The sequence below is a fragment of the Parasteatoda tepidariorum genome, chromosome X2, assembly GCF_043381705.1.
Source record: "Parasteatoda tepidariorum isolate YZ-2023 chromosome X2, CAS_Ptep_4.0, whole genome shotgun sequence".
NCBI classification, from domain to species: domain Eukaryota; kingdom Metazoa; phylum Arthropoda; class Arachnida; order Araneae; family Theridiidae; genus Parasteatoda; species Parasteatoda tepidariorum.
This window is the reverse complement of record NC_092215.1, coordinates 32399944-32420900: the sequence shown is the minus strand read 5'-3', so window position 1 is coordinate 32420900 and position 20957 is coordinate 32399944. Positions and strand designations below refer to the sequence as shown.

The following is a 20957-nucleotide window of genomic DNA, read 5'->3' as shown; positions in this document are numbered from 1 at the left end:
CATCCACCAATATGAAAATGCAATACTTTTTGCTGATGTGTTACAGACTAGAAGATTATGCAGGAAGAAATTTTTTTTACTTCAAAACTCGTTGATACATTTACTTATTTTTTAAGCAGTAACCATGGATACAATGAAATACATTTAAATGTAAAATTAAATCAGATTTACTTACACTTATTACAGCTAAACAGTACAAAATCTTATTTGAATACAATAATTGCATAGATATTGGTTTATATTGCATAGAAAAAGCTAATGGTAAATATTTACCTTAACATGGACGATTAAGTAAAATACATGGATCGTATATGAAAGAATAATAACAGTCGCATTTGGACAACTAGTGAAATAATGAAAATAACACAGCTGTTGACCCTCTGAGCATTTGACTTGGAATTTTCCAACATCCAACTTAGTAATCTTTTTTTAATACAAGCATGCATTTCTCCATGTTTAGTTAAAAACAAGTTTTCTTTATAATCGGACAGATCAGGCAGTTTTAGATACTCTGCATTTTTTTGATTTTCCTTCAATTTTTAGGATATGTTCCTGATGTAAAACTATTACACTCTCTTTTTCATTTTTGGGAAGAAAAATATTTTTTTCTTGAAGTTTTGGGAGTCAAAATGGAAGATCCTCCAGAATTTTGAGAAAAACAAATAGATTTACAAGTGGCAATACCTTTTGAGAAATGAATGAATCATGGAACTGACTGTTATTTTATGTTCTACTTGTGTTCACACTAATTATTAAGGCATAAATACTTTTAGGGGACCTTCGTATTGAAAGTTATTCAAAAATATTTAAAAGAGGCTAACAGTGAATACATACTATGTTAGAACTTAAAAAAATAAACATAAGTGGTGTTTATTAGTCGTGATCTTAAAGCAACAAGAAACTGAAATTTTTGCACAACTTTCAAGATCATTTACTGCCTTTGCTAGAACTAGACAAGTATGAAATTTGCTAGAAAAGCCTTAAAGTATGGCAGAAACAAAATCAATTCACATACCTATTGTTACTGATTCAACTTTTTGATAAAGGTCATGGAATGAAGGAAAACACAACCTTTTGTATTCTCCCTTAGGAAAATGGTTGAATCTATTCCTTATTTACAAGAACTGGTTTTTTCTCAGTAAATAAATGAAGTTACAGTATTTTTTACTTCTTGTTTGAAATTCCTTTCGTTGTGCGCACTTCAACAAAGTTCTAAAAATGCAGAAATTGAAACTTTATATTAAAAAGAAAAAGACACCTAATGGAAATTCGTTCAAAAATAAGGGAAATATAGGACAACTATGAGATCTGCATAACTATCTCTATCTTCAATTACTCAGGTATCAAACTATCTCTATCTTCAATTAATCAGGTATCAGGTATCACAGCCATATTATAAATTGAATCAGTAAACATATTCCGTGAATTGATTTTGTTCCTGTTATACTTAAGGCTTTTTTTGCAGCAAATTTCATACTTGTCTCGTTTTGGTGAAGGCAGTTATTGACCTTGAAAGATGCGCAAATTTCAGTTTTTTGGTGCTTCAAGAACAATTTTAAGGTCACACTAAATATACACCACACATGCTTGTTTTTTTTAGGTACTACTCATTAGAATGTATTGAAAGAAATATACACCTTTGTGTTTTACAGTTGATATTAGTAGATTTTGATGGTCGAAGTTTAAGAAAGTAGCTTTTTCTTAAAGATATTTGAATGATCTGAGATACAAGGGTCCACTGAAAGTATGTCTTAATAATTAGTGTGAAATAGCAGTCCGTGTTGTGATTCACTTGTTTTTTTAATTGTATTGCCACTTGTAAATTGATGTGTTTTTTCAAAATATTGACACCCTAAAACTTCGAAAAAAAAAAAATTTCCTAGCAAATATACATATATATATCTCAAATAGTTTTACATAAAAAACATATTCTGAATATTTCAATAAAATCAAAAATGTGAAGCATCCAACCCTGTCAGACTCTTAAAAAAACTGGCTCTTAAAAAAATAGTGCACTTATGAATAACACTTTCGGAATGCTCAAAAGATAACACTTCATTTATTTTTAAACAAGTTTCTAAAAATTAGCAATTTATAAAGGCTACTGTAAATGATACTTATATAATAGATACTACTTTTAAGAGTAAAGAACGTTTTAAAACTAAATGAAGTAAACAGTGCTAATTGTATCATTTCAAATTTTAAAGAAAACAAAATGAGCTTGTCACATATCACTAAAAAAATGGATATACACTATTCTAAGTAAAACTAATGCTGATTAGCTTGAGATAGCTTCATAAATTTCCTTCTTAAAAGATTTAAGCTGAAAATTTTCAAGGCACTTATATACAAAATTTTATATGCGAACGCCAGAATTCGAAGGAAAAAATTTAGAACAAAGTAAAAGGCAATCTATTACCTTTCCTGAGAATAAACAATAACTGTTTAAAATCCAATCTGTGGAATAAGAGTAAATGAAAATTAGAATACCAGAAAAACAAATAAACAGAGAAACAGTTTAAGAAGGAAGACATCCCTCTCCTTTAATCGCATGGAAGCACCATTCTTAGAAAAAATAGATTTTTTTAAAATAATGCAACTGTAAAATAAAGAAAAAACGCTAAAAAATAAGGTAAACAATATAATAAAAAAGGCCGTGAAGAATAATGGGTTATCTCACTTAATTGTTGAGCATTTTCTTTATTCTCCTAAAATAAAATTAAACAAAAAGTTTTAGATGAGAGAAAAGTATTTTTGTTTTTAAATAGTGGGGAACTTGACTTGAAACATAACAAAGGGAAAATTGCAATATATTGTACACGGAATATAACAATAGAAAAAACACACTTCAGGAAAGAGCTATACCAATTATAATATATTTTGTAAATTGATTCTTATATAAATGTTAACTTTTTAAAAATTATTGATCAATTGAATGTAAAAATGATTAAAAATGTTTTAATTTAAAAATTAATTTTAAGACAAAAGAATATAACTAATTGAAATATAACAATGGAAAAACTAGCACTATATTGTACACAAAATATAATAATAGAAAACATATATCAGCAAAACGCTATATTGATTATAATAGATTTTGTAAATAAATTCATTTTGAATAAGTTAAAATTATTGATTGATTGAAAGTAAAAATATAATTCAAAAGTAAATTTTAGGGCAAAAGAATATAATAAATAGATATAACAATGGGGAACTAGTAGTATTGTAAACAAAATATAACAAGGGATAAAATATGCATCAGCAAAAGGCTATACTAATTATTATAAATTTTGTAAATCAATTCATTTGGAAATTATGTAAACTTTTTAAAAATTACTGATCAACTAAATGTAAAAATGGCTGAAAATATAGTAATTTTGAAATAATTTTATGAGAAAAAAAATAAAAAATTGAATTATAACAATAGGACGTTTGTAATATACTGTATATAGTATATAACAATGGGAAAAAAAAAGCCAGCAAAAAGATAGGCCAATTATATATTTTATAGATCAATTCATTTTCAAATGATGTAAACTTTTTAAAAACTATCGATCAATTAATTGAATGTAAATATGTATAAAACTTTTGCAATTTGAAAGCAAATTAAAAGAACACAAAAGATACTTAGCAAATTGGTAGAATGTAGCGCAATAAGAATTTTTTTGAATTGCTAAAAGTATACTTAATCATAAGCCTATAACTTGATTTAAAATAATTTAAAAATAAAATTATATTAATAAGGAGAACTACAATTACCTTTTAATATAAGTACCATTTCAATATAACGTGTCTAAGCAGTCATTTACATTTTTCAAGTAAGTATATATAAAAAGAAATTCTAATTTACAAAAGAACTATTCAAATGAATACATTGCAAACTATCACTTTTTCACATTTGTATAAAAAAGAACAGGTGCACAGAGTATAGGATATATTTAACATCATGGATGGTATAAGGATAATTCCACAAGTTTCAGAAATGCTGTTCTAAATACTGTGGACATAGAATCATGATCACAGCCAGATATTTCTCTTCCTACAACAACTTTGGCAAGCACCTGAGCTAGAATTTTACAAATCAATTTCCACTTTCGTCAGGATAAGATAGCAGCACTTTTGCGTAACACAATAAAGTTGTCTAAACTATACCATTTTCTAATACCATTTTGATGCAAGTCCATTAATGTACTGGACATAGCTTGAGACATAGCCTAAAAAATATAATCTGAGTTATTTATATATATATTTTTTTCCATTTCACATGCTAAAAAAAAAAGAAAAATACTTAATGCAAACTCTTCAAAGTAGCATAATTTATTAGTTAAAATATATTCAAAAGGACAAAACAGCAAAACTACATTTAGTTTTTCTTTTTTCAGTCTTCATGGCTATCTTATTATGAATGCATGGAAATTTTTAATAATAAGACACTTTAGTTTATTTTATTAATAAATGAATGAGTAAAACATAGGTACAAATGTTTAGTAAATTTAAACTTTAAATACCATTAAAAAATTTGACTTGCTTTTCCATATAAGTCCCAAAAAACCAACCCTATTAAATTAGTCTTGGAAGTTATTTGCTATTTAAATAATTTAAAACACATAAAAAAAAAACTGTGTAACAGAATTACTATTTACAGTTCTAAGAATAAAGCAAACTGAATAAATTTAAATTCAGGAGTATTTTACATGCAGCAAAATTAAATCAGCACTATGAAAAATATAAACAATTTTGAAGTCTTTCTATACTAATACAGGAGAACCAATTATCCCGGATGCTCGGGACCATCGCTATCCCGGATATCTGAATTTCCCGGTTTTCTGGATCGACCAAAAAGTGTCGTTAATCGATGTTTTATCGAATCCGAAGTACAACGAAAGAGTGTAATGCATAAAGTAAGAGAAAAAAGAAAGGTACTCCTAACTTTAAAAAGAAAAAAAAAAATGGTAGAAATACAACATTTAAAAGAATAAAAAAGTTTAGACAAGAAAATCAAGTTTAAAAAATACAAAATTCTAATATTTTTTTTTAAAAAATAATTACAATTCCTAAATTAAATAATATAAACAAAACCAATGATTAAATATCGCAATATATTTCATACCTAATTATACGGGGGGAAACAATAAAATAAACGGAAAACTTATTAATCTAAATAAAAACACTTGAAAATTATCGAACTAAAACGATAGTTAAAAAAGGCACTAGCATAAATATTAAAACCCGGAACAAGGTAAGATCAACGGAATAATAAAATAAAAAAACCTAATGATAAAATTTATGAATAAAAAGAATTAATTTATTGAGTGCAAAAAGAAAAAAAATCAAACGTAGTGGAATCAGAAAAACAAAACTGCAATCTGCTTCATAAAATAATCCTATGTTTAAATTAATAAACAATTCTCCTTTTACTTTATTTTTTTTTGTTGATAAAAACAAGATTTTTAATTACAGCAGATGTGATTCCACACCAAGAAAAACTTGCAATTGATACCGCACTTCCAAAGAATGAGAATTTATTCAAAAGAAAAAGATTTTATTTTTATTAGTCGATGTCAAATAAATATATTTTTCTCTTTTTTTTCCCTGTTCACTGATATGCATGCAATGCATTTTTCCCACCCCCCTCGTAAATCAAGCAGAAAACGAAATCAGCATGCCACACCCTTGAATTTGATTGACGGCCTAAAGGAAAAAATAAAACATTCCCCCCTTCCCTGCCTTCAAGGTCATGGAGGAAATGACGTTTCTCTGGGTAAATGGGGAAAATTTTTTCCCCCTTCCTTACATTTTCCTCTACTCAACTTCAAGGATGAGTCCAATTTCCGCTTTTTTCGTTCTAGATTAAAATGGCGGGAAAATCGAGCAAAATTTTTCCCGGTTATCTGGATACCGGATAAATGGTTCTCTACTGTACTATAAAACTTCATCCGCCCTTATGACATTTGTAAATCCTGATAGTTTTTCATTATTTATTTTTAAATGTGTGTAGATACTGAATAATAAATGAAAAGCAATAGAATGTATCATGATTTGCAAATGTTTCAGAAGTTTTAAATTTGAAAAGGGAAAATTTAGACCTTTCTATAAGACAGCATATCAAATGAAAAACACTAATGACAACAATTAGTGGGAGGAACCGTTTCCATAAAAAAGAAATAAGTAATGCCGATAAGAATAAGGTAGATGATAGCTACCTTCTTCAAGGACACCTCTAGACCAGTGGCCTGTGACATCATAAGGTAGTGCCACTGTGATTGCGTTTGTGTATAGGTACCTTATTTGAAGCTTCTAGAGCAAGGACGTTGTGAAATATCGCAGCTTAGCACAATCCTTGTTTTTTGAATTTCATTGCTCACACATCATTATAATGGTCAATTGTCATAGTCTAGATGATGCCACAAGATGGTGGATAGTTAGAAGACTCCACACAGGCCAATAACAAGCTATTAACTGTAGGGATCAGAATATGATGTTCACTTTGAGTAAACACTTCACCGAGACAGAAATAATGGTCCACCAAACTGGTCAAGGCCACAAAAGGGCAACAAAGCCGCCTCGAGACTTCCAGCCAAAAGGGATAGATTTGTGATAGCAAAAGAACTGGCCTACATCCTGTACAATGTAACAGACACATTCATTTTACAGAGACTTAATTAAAGCAGATGGCCTGCATGCCAGATGCGTAGTAGTCTGCATACCCTTGACTGAGAACCACAAAAATAATCATGGCGTCGAGAATACTTGTCTTGGACAAAGGTTGTTTTGGAGCACGTCCTCTTCAGTCTGGACAGCAACTCCAGACGTATTCTCAATAGGAGAGAACCCGGGATTCGATAGAAGTACTATTACAGATCAGCGGTATAGGTAAGAGATCCTTGCATCCTATGTAAGACTTTCCACAGAGTATATGAACCAAACTTCATCTTTAAGAACAATAGCGCTCATTCACACCAGGTCCAGATGGTGGACAAATATCTCCAAATCAGAGGATATTTAACAATTGGAGTGGCCAGTAATGTCCATTGACCTTAATCCCGTCAGATACATATGGGAAGCCCTTAGATACTCAATTGCAACTCAGACTAGCTCCAACAACCATTGTTGAGCTCAAGGTTACCTTAAGAATGGGTGCGGTTACTACAAGGATTGATCAAGACCCTGCTAAACAGTATGAAACGCTGACGTGAGAGTTGTGTAGCTGTTTGAGGAAATCATCACCCTATTAGACATGTTTGTCTCTGACAGGGTACTAGCCAGCAGGACAAATGGCCAGTCTTCTTATTCAGGGGATAGGTTAAACCTAATTATGTTTTCCCATATCTTATATTGGATGATATTTTGGCCAGGTCTTGTTTTATTTGCCTAGTTAATTTTTTATTGCAAAAAAACCATTGCTCCTTTCAACTGCTAATCTGATCTTAAAGATCAGCGTTTATCATTTAATAATAAAAAAACTAAATAGAGTAAAACTAATACTGTGTCAATGTTGTTAAATTTTTAAGTTGAAGTAATTACAGAACATATACAAACAAATGTGCTGCTGTGAGAAATCTCCATTTAAGGTTGGCCAGGTATACTTAATTCATCTGGACATGAAAACACATTAGACTGTTTTCATTATTTTTACAAGTTTCAACTTATGTTGGGAAAACATTAGTAATTTTTTATGTTATCAATAAAATAAACTATACTTTAAAAATTTCATAGCACTGACCTTCACAAAAATTAACATTTTAATTTAACACCAACATTAATTTTTTTAACACAACATTAGTTGCATATTCATATATTCCTAAAAATAAATAGTTATTGAAAAAAAAAGAAAGAAAATAATTCAATAACAATGTACATTAAAATCATTTATGAAACAGACCTCCAGTTTCTGAGCTCTTTGTTTACTCAAAGGTTCAGTAGGAAACGTTAATTCATTTTGATCAGCCAAGCTTCGTAGATCAAAGTAATATTTTGCATATACACTAGCAGGAACATTAATATTGAACTGTAGCATTTCAAGAAACTGTCTTTCTAACTCATTCCTAAAACCAAATAAATAAACTAAATTCTTTGTAACAATTTTAAGCATAAAATAGAAAGAAATAACATGTTTGTTAGTTAATTTCATTTTCCACTTATATGATACTTTCATAAAAAATAAAACAGATAACTTACTTAATAAAATAATAATGGTAATAAAACAGACAACTATTATTTAACTATTAAGAAGCAAAACTTTATATAATTTGATTTATCAAACATTTAATTTTAGTGTTATCAACTGCAGTATAAGTAACTAGGACAAAAATTTTATTTATACTAATTTATCTGCTTCTAAATTTAAAAAAATAAATAAATTTCAAGTGACTTAAAACTAATTTTTTTCTATTATTAGAATATCTTCTTTAAAACAACATAGAGCTTTCACACGATCTTTTGTTAGCATATAGTGGTCTGTATTTAAAGTATATTTATGTAATAAAAGGATTATCTTTTTCCAAACATTTTCTTTCAACATAAGTTAAATTTTATAAGAAAAGTAGAACTCAATATCTGATCTTCAGCAGTATTTGAAATGGGCTATTTAAAATATGAATTTATGCTAATACATAAATGATACTTCTAAGGTTCGTGATTGGACAGTTTTATCTATGATTTAAACCATCAAAAACTGACAAATATCAAAATTTTGCCAATCTAGAATTGAAGCAACAAATAAAAAATATTTATTTTACAGTAATAATGCTGTAGCATATGTAAAGATAACTACCCAACCCAACCACTAAGACTGCACTATAGTATGGGATCAATAGATAGAAAGTTAAGGTGTTCTATTTCTTATTTTGTGCACGATACAGCAATTACACAATTGATAAAATAAAAATTATGAAAATCAACTGAATTAAACTTACATGTCTTCTATGCTAATATCTTTAAGAATCTGACAATAATCTACATTCCAAACTGCTTGGTCGTCCCAAACTTTAGAAGATAAAAGAATTGCACCCAAAACAATTCGTCTCCATGTGCTAGGAACAATATCTATTTCTGCATAGGTTAAAAGTCTCTCTAAATAAACCTAAATATAAAACAATCAGTTAAAATTTCAAAATAAAGGATGCAATATTAGAAAGAATCATAAACAAAAAACAAGCCTACCTATACAATGTTCAGTGAGAACTGATAGTCGAAGTAAACATAAAGGTTTGTTGTTTATTGCCAACATTACCTACTCCCTGCTGAGTCAATGATTTTTTTTTCGATTTTCATTATTAGTCAGATTAGCACTGTTAATGTTAAATTGAACGCTTCAAAAAAAGGGATGGCACAAATTTGAAATGCGCATGTCAGAATAACGTATAAAATACTCAAGAATTTGAAAAACATAGAGTGTGGCCGAAAAATATGTGGACAGGGTGCGTAGTCAAATCTTTCAACAAAAAAAAAGCACCTTTTAAGTATTTTTTAAGCACTCAAAGAATATTTTCAAGCACTATATGCATTAACAAAGACAAAATAATTTTAAAAGACTTTACATGATCATGATAAAATAACAAGTTTCTGACAAAAAAACTCTTTTTCTTGATTATATTAGCCAAAATAAAAAGATTGAAAGATTTTTCGGTTCGAAATCAGAGGGTAGAAAATGAAGCCTGAAATTGAGAATATCTTGCAAAATGTAGCAAGGTTGCACATGAGAGTGCATTATTTTCACCGAACCCAGCTCAGTAGATGTTCATGCAGACTCGCAAATATTTCATCAAACATGTAAATGGCGCTTTCATATGCTATTGACCCACGATAGGCCAAAATGAATTGTGGTTGAATGAATTGTGAAAATGTTGAATAGAACTATGTGAAAAGCATGCTTTTGCATAATACGCAGCAAAAATCGACCTGGTAAAGAAAAAGATTTCATTTTCTAAAATGGAAAACTAAGCACTTTTTAAAATCACCTAATGCAAGAAGCACCTTTAAGCACTTTTTAAAAATGCTACGCACCATGGTGGACTTACAAAAAAAAAAAAAAATTATAAATAAATAAATTGGAATAAAAAGTAGTGATTGCTAAAATTGAATGTTCCTAATCAATTATAAAATTTCCAGAAAAATAATTTCCATTCTTTACAAAAATGGCCCTAAAATAAAACCTGGATCAACCCCAGGATATTTAAGTTATTGCTTTATGATTTCCAAATGGAACAGCAATTCCCATGCTTCCCGGGAGTTCTTAATAACGAATTTAATTGAATTCATATATCAAACCTTGGTGATAGAGGGAATGTGTTCTACAGAAAATGTTAGCGCAAAGGTCGCATGTTCGGAGAATCAAACTCCAGTTTTCCAGATTTTGGTTCAAAAATGTTAAATTCCCGGACTTTTCAAAGTAGCGTGGCAACCTTGGACAAAATAATTAAAGTATTTTGAAAGATCACAAAAACAGCTTTTAGAAAATGAGTCATTATTATTTATGCACATTTTTTCACGATTATTATAAGCAGGAGTTGAAAGAATGGTTCGTTTTAGAATTAAAAATATTAATTTTATGATCTAATAATAATCTTTTGATTAGTTTTAATGTTACTTGAAACCTTCTTATTAATTTATAAAAGAAAGGTATAAGTAAATTATTATTTTTCTTTTTTAATGTGCATGGATAAATATATCTTACTAAAAGCTGTATCCATATTAACATAAAATATCACAATTTTGACATTTAAAATCTTATAAGACTTACAAGAGAAAGAAAGCACTGCCTTGATTGAGTTAACTGATGCAATTGCTTAATTTATAGAAATGAGGTTACATATTACCAAAGAAATTTTAGTTTTTATTATTTTTTTATACATATTATTACATAATCGACAAAGTTCTACAGAAATATCAACTTTTAAAATACAATATAAATAAGATATAACTTACAAGAGTTATTATGGCACATTCCGCAGTTAATTGAGCAGCACTAAATAAGGTTCTAACAAATCTACATATACTACGATGGTCAGGATCTTTTAAATCAGTATCATCTAGAATCTTATCTTTCTATAAATTAAAAATAAATTTGTTATTAGGAATGAAAGAAAAAAAAAGTAAAAAATAATGCAAGTTATAATTATGCTTGCAACTCTTAAGGATACTTATAATAACAAGCAAGATTCTCTAAACATGATTCAGCTCTGCAATGTTCCTGAAACTATTACTGTAATTTTGCAGAGATACACTGTGGTGTTTATGATTTAAAACATTAATTAATGTTTAATTAAATTATCTACTATTAATATAATGCTTGCTTCACATAAAACAAAACATATTTCCTCTTAAATATTTATAGACATCACAGTGAATATTTAGCTATTTTTAAGACATTATTATACATAATTTTTATATCTTGACAATCATTTGGGATACGCATATGCCATAGATATTATATCAGACTTTTAATATATTTAACATGTAGATCTGTTCATACTTCAGAAAAGAGTAACCAGTTTTCGGAAGAAATAAGATTTTATAAAATTATATTAAACCATCAGAAACAGTCTTACATAAAAGTTATAATTGTCAATAAGTCTAAAAGTCAGGGTTCTTTTACTCCTCCTTAAAATAAACTAGAAATGAATAAATTAACTACCAGTTTTTTCCTTTTTTCCCAGGGTAAAAATAGCCCTGCAATTTTACAGATAATTTTTAACATAAATTAGAAGAAAGGATAAAATTACTTTTAATTACATTAAGCTTTAAATTGTCTGTTAGGTAAAGGAGTTGGTTGATTTCCCGGACAATTAACTGGTTTTTCTATAGTTATATTAAGTTTAATGGAAAAGAAATATTGAATCTTTGGAGTTTGCTCAAAAAAGATTGACGGTTCAAGGGTTAATAGCTTTTTTGAGAAAACAAAAAAAAAACAAAAATTGGTTTACAATTGATATATTCTGTACTTTAGTTAGTTAATCTTCTTCAAAAATGAGATTGAACATAAATGCTGAGTTGAAATTCATTTTCTGACACCCGGAGTATAAATTTTTAATATATCAAAATTATAGTTAGCAATGTCCACAAAAAATAATAGTTTATGAGGGATTCAATGCACACTATATTTTAATTTACTATAGTAAACCTAATAGAAATACAAATTTACATCTTTATACACATTTCTATGTTGAGTAATTATTGACAGAAACAGCAGAAAAGCATAACTAAATTTGAAACTGATAGTTAGCGATTAAAAATTATAAATACATAATACTTACTGACAATGGGTGAATTCTTTCATCAAATATATCTAGGGTACGATTAGATGTCCGATTGCGAATGTGATAATATATTGCTAAGGCAACACACTTGATCGTATTTTTTAAGTTTGGTTGACTAACTGTGCTATCATCTAAATAAATAGTGGAACATGAACTTGATTTCTTTAAAGGTCTAGTTTCTAGTAACTGAAAAATAAATAAATCCTTGATTACATAAAATACCAAATTGCATAGCACTCATAAACAGAAAAATTGTAATCTATTTATAGAACATACAGTTTAATTGACCACACAATAGGCTCCCATCTATCTAGTCTAATGTGATAAATAATGTAATGTGACTTTTGCTTTTTAAAAAATCAAAATACCATAAAACAAATCCTAAGAATTCTTTTTTAAAAAAATCTTATTTTCAATTCAACTTGCTCATTCTCTCACCTCCTTTTACGGAGGCATGGAAAATTTATCAAATCCTTGCCACCTGGCCTTGATGCAGCTGTACACTCGAACTTGTACAGTCTTGGTTTAACAATAATGATGGAAAGCACTGTTTTATAAATGCTTGCTCATATTTGTACAGAATTTAAAGGAAGGCCATTTACTTGTCTTAGTGCAATTGATCAGTGCTAACAGTAAAATTTCGAAAGTTTCTCATATATTGACAGTCTAACAGCTGCAAAACATCAATCTTCATGAACATAATAACTTTAAAAAAGTCAGTAATGAAGTTCCATTGAAATAAGTTCTTTTTATCACACTTCTTAATTCTTATTGCAGGTTTAAAATAATCATTCATGCTTTTTATATTAGTATAATTCAGAATCATATATTCCAATTCACATTAACATCATTTATGAATCAACATCAAGATACTTACATTACTATGGCTTCTCCTTTTCTCTCGAAAATCTAGAAAAAGGGGATACATAATAAATTTATGAAGAAAAATTACCTAAAGATAAAATTTATAATATTTCTTAAAGTATTTGGAAATTTTAATTGAATTTTACTTAAAAGAGAACTCATAAAAAGTATGCATACAATTCAGGACAAAGTAACTTGCAGAAGCTTCGTCAAATGTTGTGGTAGACAAATGCAAAGATTAATAGATGATAATCTTATAAAAATTACTAGATCGACATTACACGCAAGTTAATATTTTGTTGGAAACGTGGAAGGCCAGGGTGAGTTGGTCTGTTTCGTGTCTACAAATAGAATAATTTAACATTTGTATTGGGTATTATTTTCTGAAACCACTACATTATATTAATATGATCATAGTGGGGCAACCTACAGCAAAATTCATAATATAGTGTCTCTAACTATTATTTGTATTGAAGTCCAAATAATTTGTTTTGCATGACATTAAACTTGATTTGCATTTTTAATAAATTGCATAATTTTAAAATATAAAATTAATGTTTTTATTAAATCTGTGTTGGTGAAGAAAACAATTAATTTTTTTAAGCGAGTATGAATCTTTTACAGTAAAATTTTAAATTTCGCTATTGTACTTAATAAAAAATTCTCATACAGAGCAAAATTTCAAACACGTTAACTGGGCAATGAGCAAAATTAAGAACTTACATCTCATATCACTTTTAGATCTTTGCATAAATAATGGCCCAGCAGTTGGGTGAGTAGATGGATCAGCATCAAAATCTGAAAATAAAACCAAGACTTATAGATAGGGTTGTAAATTTGTGGTAGGAAAAAAGGAGTACAATTTGTGGAAGATGAACAAAGAACACAAATACAATATATATAAAATAGCATGCAAAAGTTTGTATTCATAGGTAAAAATGGTCATAAATAAACCAAAGTAAAAACTAAAATAAATTTCAATTGAAATACTGTGTTTTATAACATTCCAACTAAATATAAAAACAAAATTACATTATTTAATATAAACAAATTAAATTAACTTTTAACAACTATGGAATTCAAGCAACTAGAGTCAGCTCGGTCACGCGGCCATTATTATTTTAGACTCAATCAAAAAACAATCATTGAAGATGACATCCTTTGTAGATTTTTTGCTTCCCTTTTGAATTCCAAATATTTCTCAGTTTAGATTTTTTTTTTGTTGAAAAATAAATCTTTTTGTAATATTTTAGCTCAGTCCATTTAAAATGGTCTAAAATAAAATTCTAAGAAATCTAATCGATTGGTACACTAAACAAAAAATTTCAAAACAAGAAGAGCAAAACTAGAGTTAATGCAACAAAAAACAGCAATCTAGTTTGATATTCAGAATTATTTTCATATTCTAATTTTGCTATTAATACAAAAAAATAATAAATTTTTTAACATTTTTCTTTTATTATTCAGTCTATTTAAATCTGCTGCCATTTTGTATTTTTTTTTCCTTAATAAGAGAATTACACATCTCCCCAAAGGGCACAATGAAACTTTTTCGTCTCCTCCCTATGATTTTTGGCGTACTTGAAACTAGAAAAAAAAAAAAAAAAAAAAANTGAAAAAAAAAAAAAAAAAAAAATAGGCACGTAAGCAGAATCACAGATACATAATATATAAACTATTTTTATTTCACTAACAACTGAAATAAACATTAAAACTTTCTCAGCAACAAATTTTAAAGTAGCAAAACAGTAAAAAGAAAAAAAGCATGCTTTTAATTTATTATTCAAAAAAAAAAAAACTGAATGTAGATATTTAACCATTTGCATAATGGTCGAGTAAATATAAATTTTGAATCATTTACAAGAAAAATAATAATTAAATTAAAATCTCAGTAGCTAAATAAACTTTCTAAAGAACTAAATGTACCTTCTGGTTCTCTTTCACTTATATGTTGAAGATTGGATATACTTTCATCAGGATAGAAATTTCGGCTATAATCATCTAGATGACCTTCATCAACTTTTCTTGCAAAAGTTGGACTCTGACAAGAGCAACATGAGACTTTGTTGCCCATTACGATAAATATGAGGCTTTATTGTATAATGGAAATTTCTTTATTTAATTTCTTGTTCATTTCTATCAAAAACTGGAAAAAAAATTTAACATTCAGAACTAAATTTTCAAAGAAAATTAAAAAAAGAAAAGAAAGTAATATTCACACCAGTAAAATATTAATTTTAAAATTGCTTTTTTCTGTATATCACAAATCAAGTAATTTAAATTCTAACAATAAAAAATTCTGACATATTAAAATTTAAGTTAAACACTAACTGGACAAAAGTATTCAAACAACCACCTCAAGAAGTGGATCTGGCAGGTTATATAATTTAATGCACAATTGGAAGCTATATAGCAATGTTGATAGTGGTTCGCCTCCTATCCTCACTGCCAATACTCACTTCACTTTAGCTGTGATTGACACATTGAAATAAATTTTTAAGGTGAAGTGAATTGCTTGAGTGTCGATTTTAATGGACGACTGAGTGTCGATTTAATGCAGAACTGAGTGTGTGGATAATTTTGACCAGATAATGTATCACTGAATACATCAAAAACTCAGTAAATCAACAAAAACACCTAAAATTAGATTTTAAAACACTTAATGACATTTAGAAAAATCTTAATCCCTTTAAGAAAAATTTTAAAATATTACCCACACATTATATCGTATACAAATATACCGTTAGACTAGCTTGCTAAAAAAGCTGAAAACACATTTTAAATAATACAGGACGGTTATTGTGGCTTAATGAAAAAATACCTGAAAACTTAAACAGAAAAAAGTGTAAATATGGTCACATATATTCATTTATTCAGATCATTTTTTGTAATTAGAAAATTTTAAATACTTTAAATCCTAATAAAAATTTTTATAAATAAAAAATTGGCATTTTTCTTCTTAGTCTCATTTTGATTGGACATTGAGTTTGAGCCCAAGAAGGCTCATACAAGTAGTAATTCTGTTTATCTGATGATCTTTTCTATTTCTCCTGTCCCAGTGTATTAGTGTATGTTTCAACTTTGTAACTCTCTGTCTGAGTAATGTTCTAATAAACATGCCATTCTCTGATTTACTGATCTCTGAATTCTATTACAATAATAAACAGAAGGCAGGCGCTGTACAAGACATGAAGTTGCAATTCTAAAGATACTAGCAAGTCTAAACTTTCAGCTCGCCACTATTTTCATGAAAAATATGAACAATTCGTAAAATGTTAAAAGATATAGTATAACAACGAACTTTTTAGGGACCAAAACCATATAAATGGTACCAAAAGCTGAAAATTTTTAAATTGAAATTTCAGTTGTAATTTTGAAAAGCTGAAACATATTTACAGCAAAGTAATAACAATGTTAAATTAAAATAGCATTGTCATAAGGTCTCAATGGTTTTAATATCATCAACATATCATTGAAATTAAAATATCAGAAATGTTCCCTACTTTTCCCCTATACTATATCACTGTCTTTCAGCATTAGTGCAGCTCTTGTGTCAAATCCTTTTTCTGTTACACTAGAGTCAATTTCAGTCACTCAAGACTAGAACATAACTCTGAAACTTACTAACCAGCCTTAAATATTAAGTCCCCAATGGAGAGTGGAAATTCCGCACACTAACTGCAGATATATATACATCATGCGTTTTAAATATTTCATGTATTTTACTTGGCAGCAATATAAAAAAGCAACTTTAACTAACATTTAAATATCTACACAAAACTAGTATTATTAAAGTACAAAGGTAGTCTGGTCACATACCACTTAAAAGTCAAACATTTGTGATTCTTCCACTAGAATAGCAAATGTTTGACTTTTAAGTTATTTAGCTCAAAACTACTGAAATTTAAAAACCTCTCACCTGGAACACTAAAATTTAGGTGTTAAAATTATGAAATTGAAAAAAGTTAGATATTGAAATTAAATTGAAGGAAAAAATTAAATAATTTAAACTTAAATATACAAAATAAGGTGTTCATAAAAAATGTATATAAAAATTTTTTTTTGTTATTTTGTACCACTTTTTTATTTACCAACTCAAAAAAATATAGGCTTTTGATGTGCACTTTATAATTAATTGAAAATAACCTAGTTTAAACCAATAAACACTTACCAGATGATCACTTAGACTATTACACGGTATGTAACAATTAAATACTTTTCAAAATAAAATATTTATGTATCAATAATAGGAAAAAAGGTCAATAGAGAACAATTGCAGGCACCTAAAAATCTAATGAATTAAAAATTATTTTTTTCCTTTTACGGTCATTATTTTTTTAAACTATTATTAATAATGCATGTTACATGTCATGTTGGATTCACTCTAAGTCATAAATTATAGGCAAAAGTTGCATTTCAAAATTTAATGGTAAAATAAACTCATTAATATGTATGGGCCATTTTCAAAATGTAGAGGTATTTAGAAAAATTTTCTAAAAGAAATAAATATTCGAATTGCTACTAATAAAATTTTTTACTGTATTTGAAATTTTTTCTTTTCCATTAACTTAAAATAGCATTGCATTTTTTCATTTAGAACAGGAAATAAAACAGCTTAAATTTACATTATAAATATTTCTCTGTAACTAGTGTTCAAAAGAATTTAAATTAAAAAAAAAAAACAATTACCTAAAACAATAAAAAATTTATACTGTAAATCATTAAATTTAAAATTATATAGGGGAATAAAGTTTAATAAATGTTAGGGAAGAGAATGGAAAAAGGTAACGAAGGGGAAAGCTGTCAATAGAGCTAAATTTTAAATGTTCTTGTATTTAACTGAATTTTAGTCATACAAATATTAATGCCTGACCTATATTTTCTTCAAATAGACTTTATTATTTAATAAAATACAAAAAAAGTAAATAAATGCTGTTACAATGGACATAGTACCAGAATGGAAGAGTAACAGAAAGAAAAAAAAGAAACGTAAAAGAAATGAAAGAAAAACGTAATTTGATCTTACTCTAAAAAAATCAAATGAACATTAAAACAATACATTTATTATTAAAGTGCAAGTAATAAATTAAACTGCAAGTTCTTTGAAAATGACCCATACACATATAGAGAGCACAATTTTTAAGTCTTTCAGGTAACCAATGTAAATCAAAGTATAAATAAAATAATGAAAAACTGAAAATCAAATTAAAATTCAACGTAAAAATAAAAATTTTAATGTTAAAAACAATAATTTCAATAATAACTTAAATTTTTAATATAATAGAACAGGTAATTGGGAACTTAATATCATAGATATTAAATACAGTAGAGATAGTCTTTGAGAGAAAAAATTTTAATCATCCATCTTAGAGTTAAATTCAGACCACATACTTAAGTACTCATAAAAAAAGAAGTCAAACCAATATTTATTTTGCCTGTCCTAAAAACAAACTATTTTAGCATTGAAAAATTAAGAATGAATTGGAACTCAAATGCAAGTGTGCTTTGTAATAAGCTAAATAGGATATATAGTATTAAAAAAAATTATAATAGAAAATTAAAAATTATGCAACACCAGAAATAATGTTTCTTTCTTTTAACATTTAATTAAAAAATGAACTTCCATTTATATTTTAGGCATCAAATTAATGCAATGTGAAAAATTTACCAAATATTATTGGTTTGAAAGCCTTAATTAAATTATTGGATGAAACTTGTACAATCATTTTAATGTAAACATTCAAATATACTATAAAAATATATTTAAACACAGAATTCGAAATACTACACTAAATATTTTTAGCACCCTGAAAAAATTTCTGAGGGTGCACTTGTATTTACGATCATGATTTCAAGATTCTCAAATTCGGCTAAATAATTGATACAATAACTTACCCATTTAAAATATTGTTTAAGAATTTTTCAAGAGTACAATAAAAGAGTTACGCTTTCTGTTTAACACAGCTTTTTATTATCAATAAAAATCATAAAATTCGATTTTCCTAAATGTCTTTAAAATTGTTGGCTAAAGGATTGACAATCAATGCATAAGAAACTTCGATTCAATATTAGAAACATTACAATATATGTATTTAAAAAAATGTATAATGTACTCAAATAATTTTTAAATATATTTTAAAAGCAGTTCATTTTCATAGTCTGCAAATCACAATATAGTCCAAAAGGAAGGTTTTATTGCTCAATTGATTTAAATTTCTATAAGTGAGTTTTTCTGTATTCAGTAATAATGAAAAATAGTTAGATAATTTATAGAAATCCATAGTTTCATTAATTACAATATAAATCTAGAGCTTAATTATTTCATCTGTAGAACCCCCATCACTGTTGCCGACACAATTTAGCCGATGCCAACTTCTCAACACACATGAGATAAATATTAAAATTAAAGAAATATGGTACTTATGGAGCATTCTCGCATTCGCATATGCAATCGCACGTCACGGCTACTCACGCATGCGTGAGCAGTTTGTTTTGAAAAGCATTCAAACTTTACGCAAAAAATCGCACCTGAGAATTTTGGGGCCAAATGGGAAGCTCACTGGTGATATATGATTACCTGCAAAAGAGCTCGCCAATAGGGTTCCCGTCCGAATCTCAGAATTTGCATTTGCGAATTTTTTCTCAGAGGCAGTCGGAAAGTTTATTTGCATGTGGTGCCTAAACACTGGCTCTCGCGTTTAGAGAATTCACGATAAATTTCTCATGGGGGAAAATAGTGTTGTCAACAATAAGATTATCTTTCATCCTCAATGGATGGGTGATCGTGTAAAGCTAAGGGTGGTGGCGCTAGTGGTTAAATTGCTCTCGCAAGACTTCCGGGTTACTGATTCCGATATATTTTTACGCCGCAGATTGAAAAAACGCGCCATCATATTATTGCATTATATCTTTTGCAGTATTTCGCATGTACCGAGTTCTTTCTTTCAGCCTTTAAACTTCAGCATTATCATATTAATATTATAATCATTAGAATATTTTCTAATTAGGCTAACTTAAAAAGATATTTTTAAAGATATTTTTGGCGACATTTTATTCAAATGCAGCCAAATAAGGGATAAAATACAAAACATGGCAATTCTTAAGAATTATTCACAATGAGATATTAACTTTCCAAAACACCGAAGTCAAGCATCACTGGCTACGGTCAGTGTGCGGGTGGGTGACCACTTGGATCAGTCTGCGTAGGGACCGAGGGTGTGCGGTATTGGTCCTCGTTAAACTGTGCTACCGTAAAGTGCTCGACTTCGCGCGCAGGTCGTCGGGCTACCGAAGCGGGGGTGCCATCCCCTCCGCAGAGGATCAAAATTGTGATGGCATGTCTTCGGATCATCCTCCGGGATGTTTCCCAGACCGTCGCCAATAGCCCATTGTGCAGCTCTAGTGCGACGTAAAGTAACAACAACAACAACAACTTTCCAAAAAATTTTTTGGCCTTGCGACCTCTGAGAATCAATGTATTTCTGAAAGCTCTTATGAATGGTACAATTATGTTTAGATTTAAACCCAAATTACAATAACAAAACTGCATTAGACTTGTTCACACATCGCCTCGTAGTCATAACATAAGCGGAGGGATACACCGGAAATTTTCTAAATTTCTTCCCGTTTAAGGACGCTTGTTATTATTTACATTAGGCCACCCATCCATACGCTCAAAATATTCTCTTTTGCACATAGCCGCCGCAGGTGTGTAAATCATATGCTGTTGTTGTTGTTGTTAATTTACGTCACACTAGAGCTGCACAATGGGCTATTGGCGACGGTCTGGGAAACATCCCTGAGGATGATCCGAACACATGCCATCACACTTTTGAT

The 20957-nt window shown here is 28.5% G+C and overlaps 1 protein-coding gene across 2 annotated transcripts; it reads right to left on the bottom strand.

Moving 5' to 3' along the window:
* Positions 1-3550: 3550 nt before the first annotated feature.
* On the bottom strand, positions 3551-19550 carry LOC107440900 (cyclin Y). 2 transcript variants are annotated; one of them, XM_016053980.3, is made up of 9 exons: positions 19418-19550; positions 15048-15267; positions 13845-13919; positions 13135-13166; positions 12255-12443; positions 10927-11046; positions 8916-9082; positions 7883-8045; positions 3551-4214 (listed from the first exon to the last, which is right to left on the bottom strand). In XM_016053980.3, exons 2-9 carry the CDS (start codon positions 15193-15195, stop codon positions 4098-4100), a joined length of 1011 nt encoding a protein of 336 aa, XP_015909466.1. In that variant the 5' UTR covers positions 15196-15267; positions 19418-19550; the 3' UTR covers positions 3551-4097. The 2 variants fall into 2 exon arrangements, with proteins under 2 accessions (XP_015909466.1, XP_015909465.1); XM_016053979.3 differs by having other exon boundaries at positions 19017-19491.
* Between the last annotated feature and the right edge of the window lie 1407 nt (positions 19551-20957).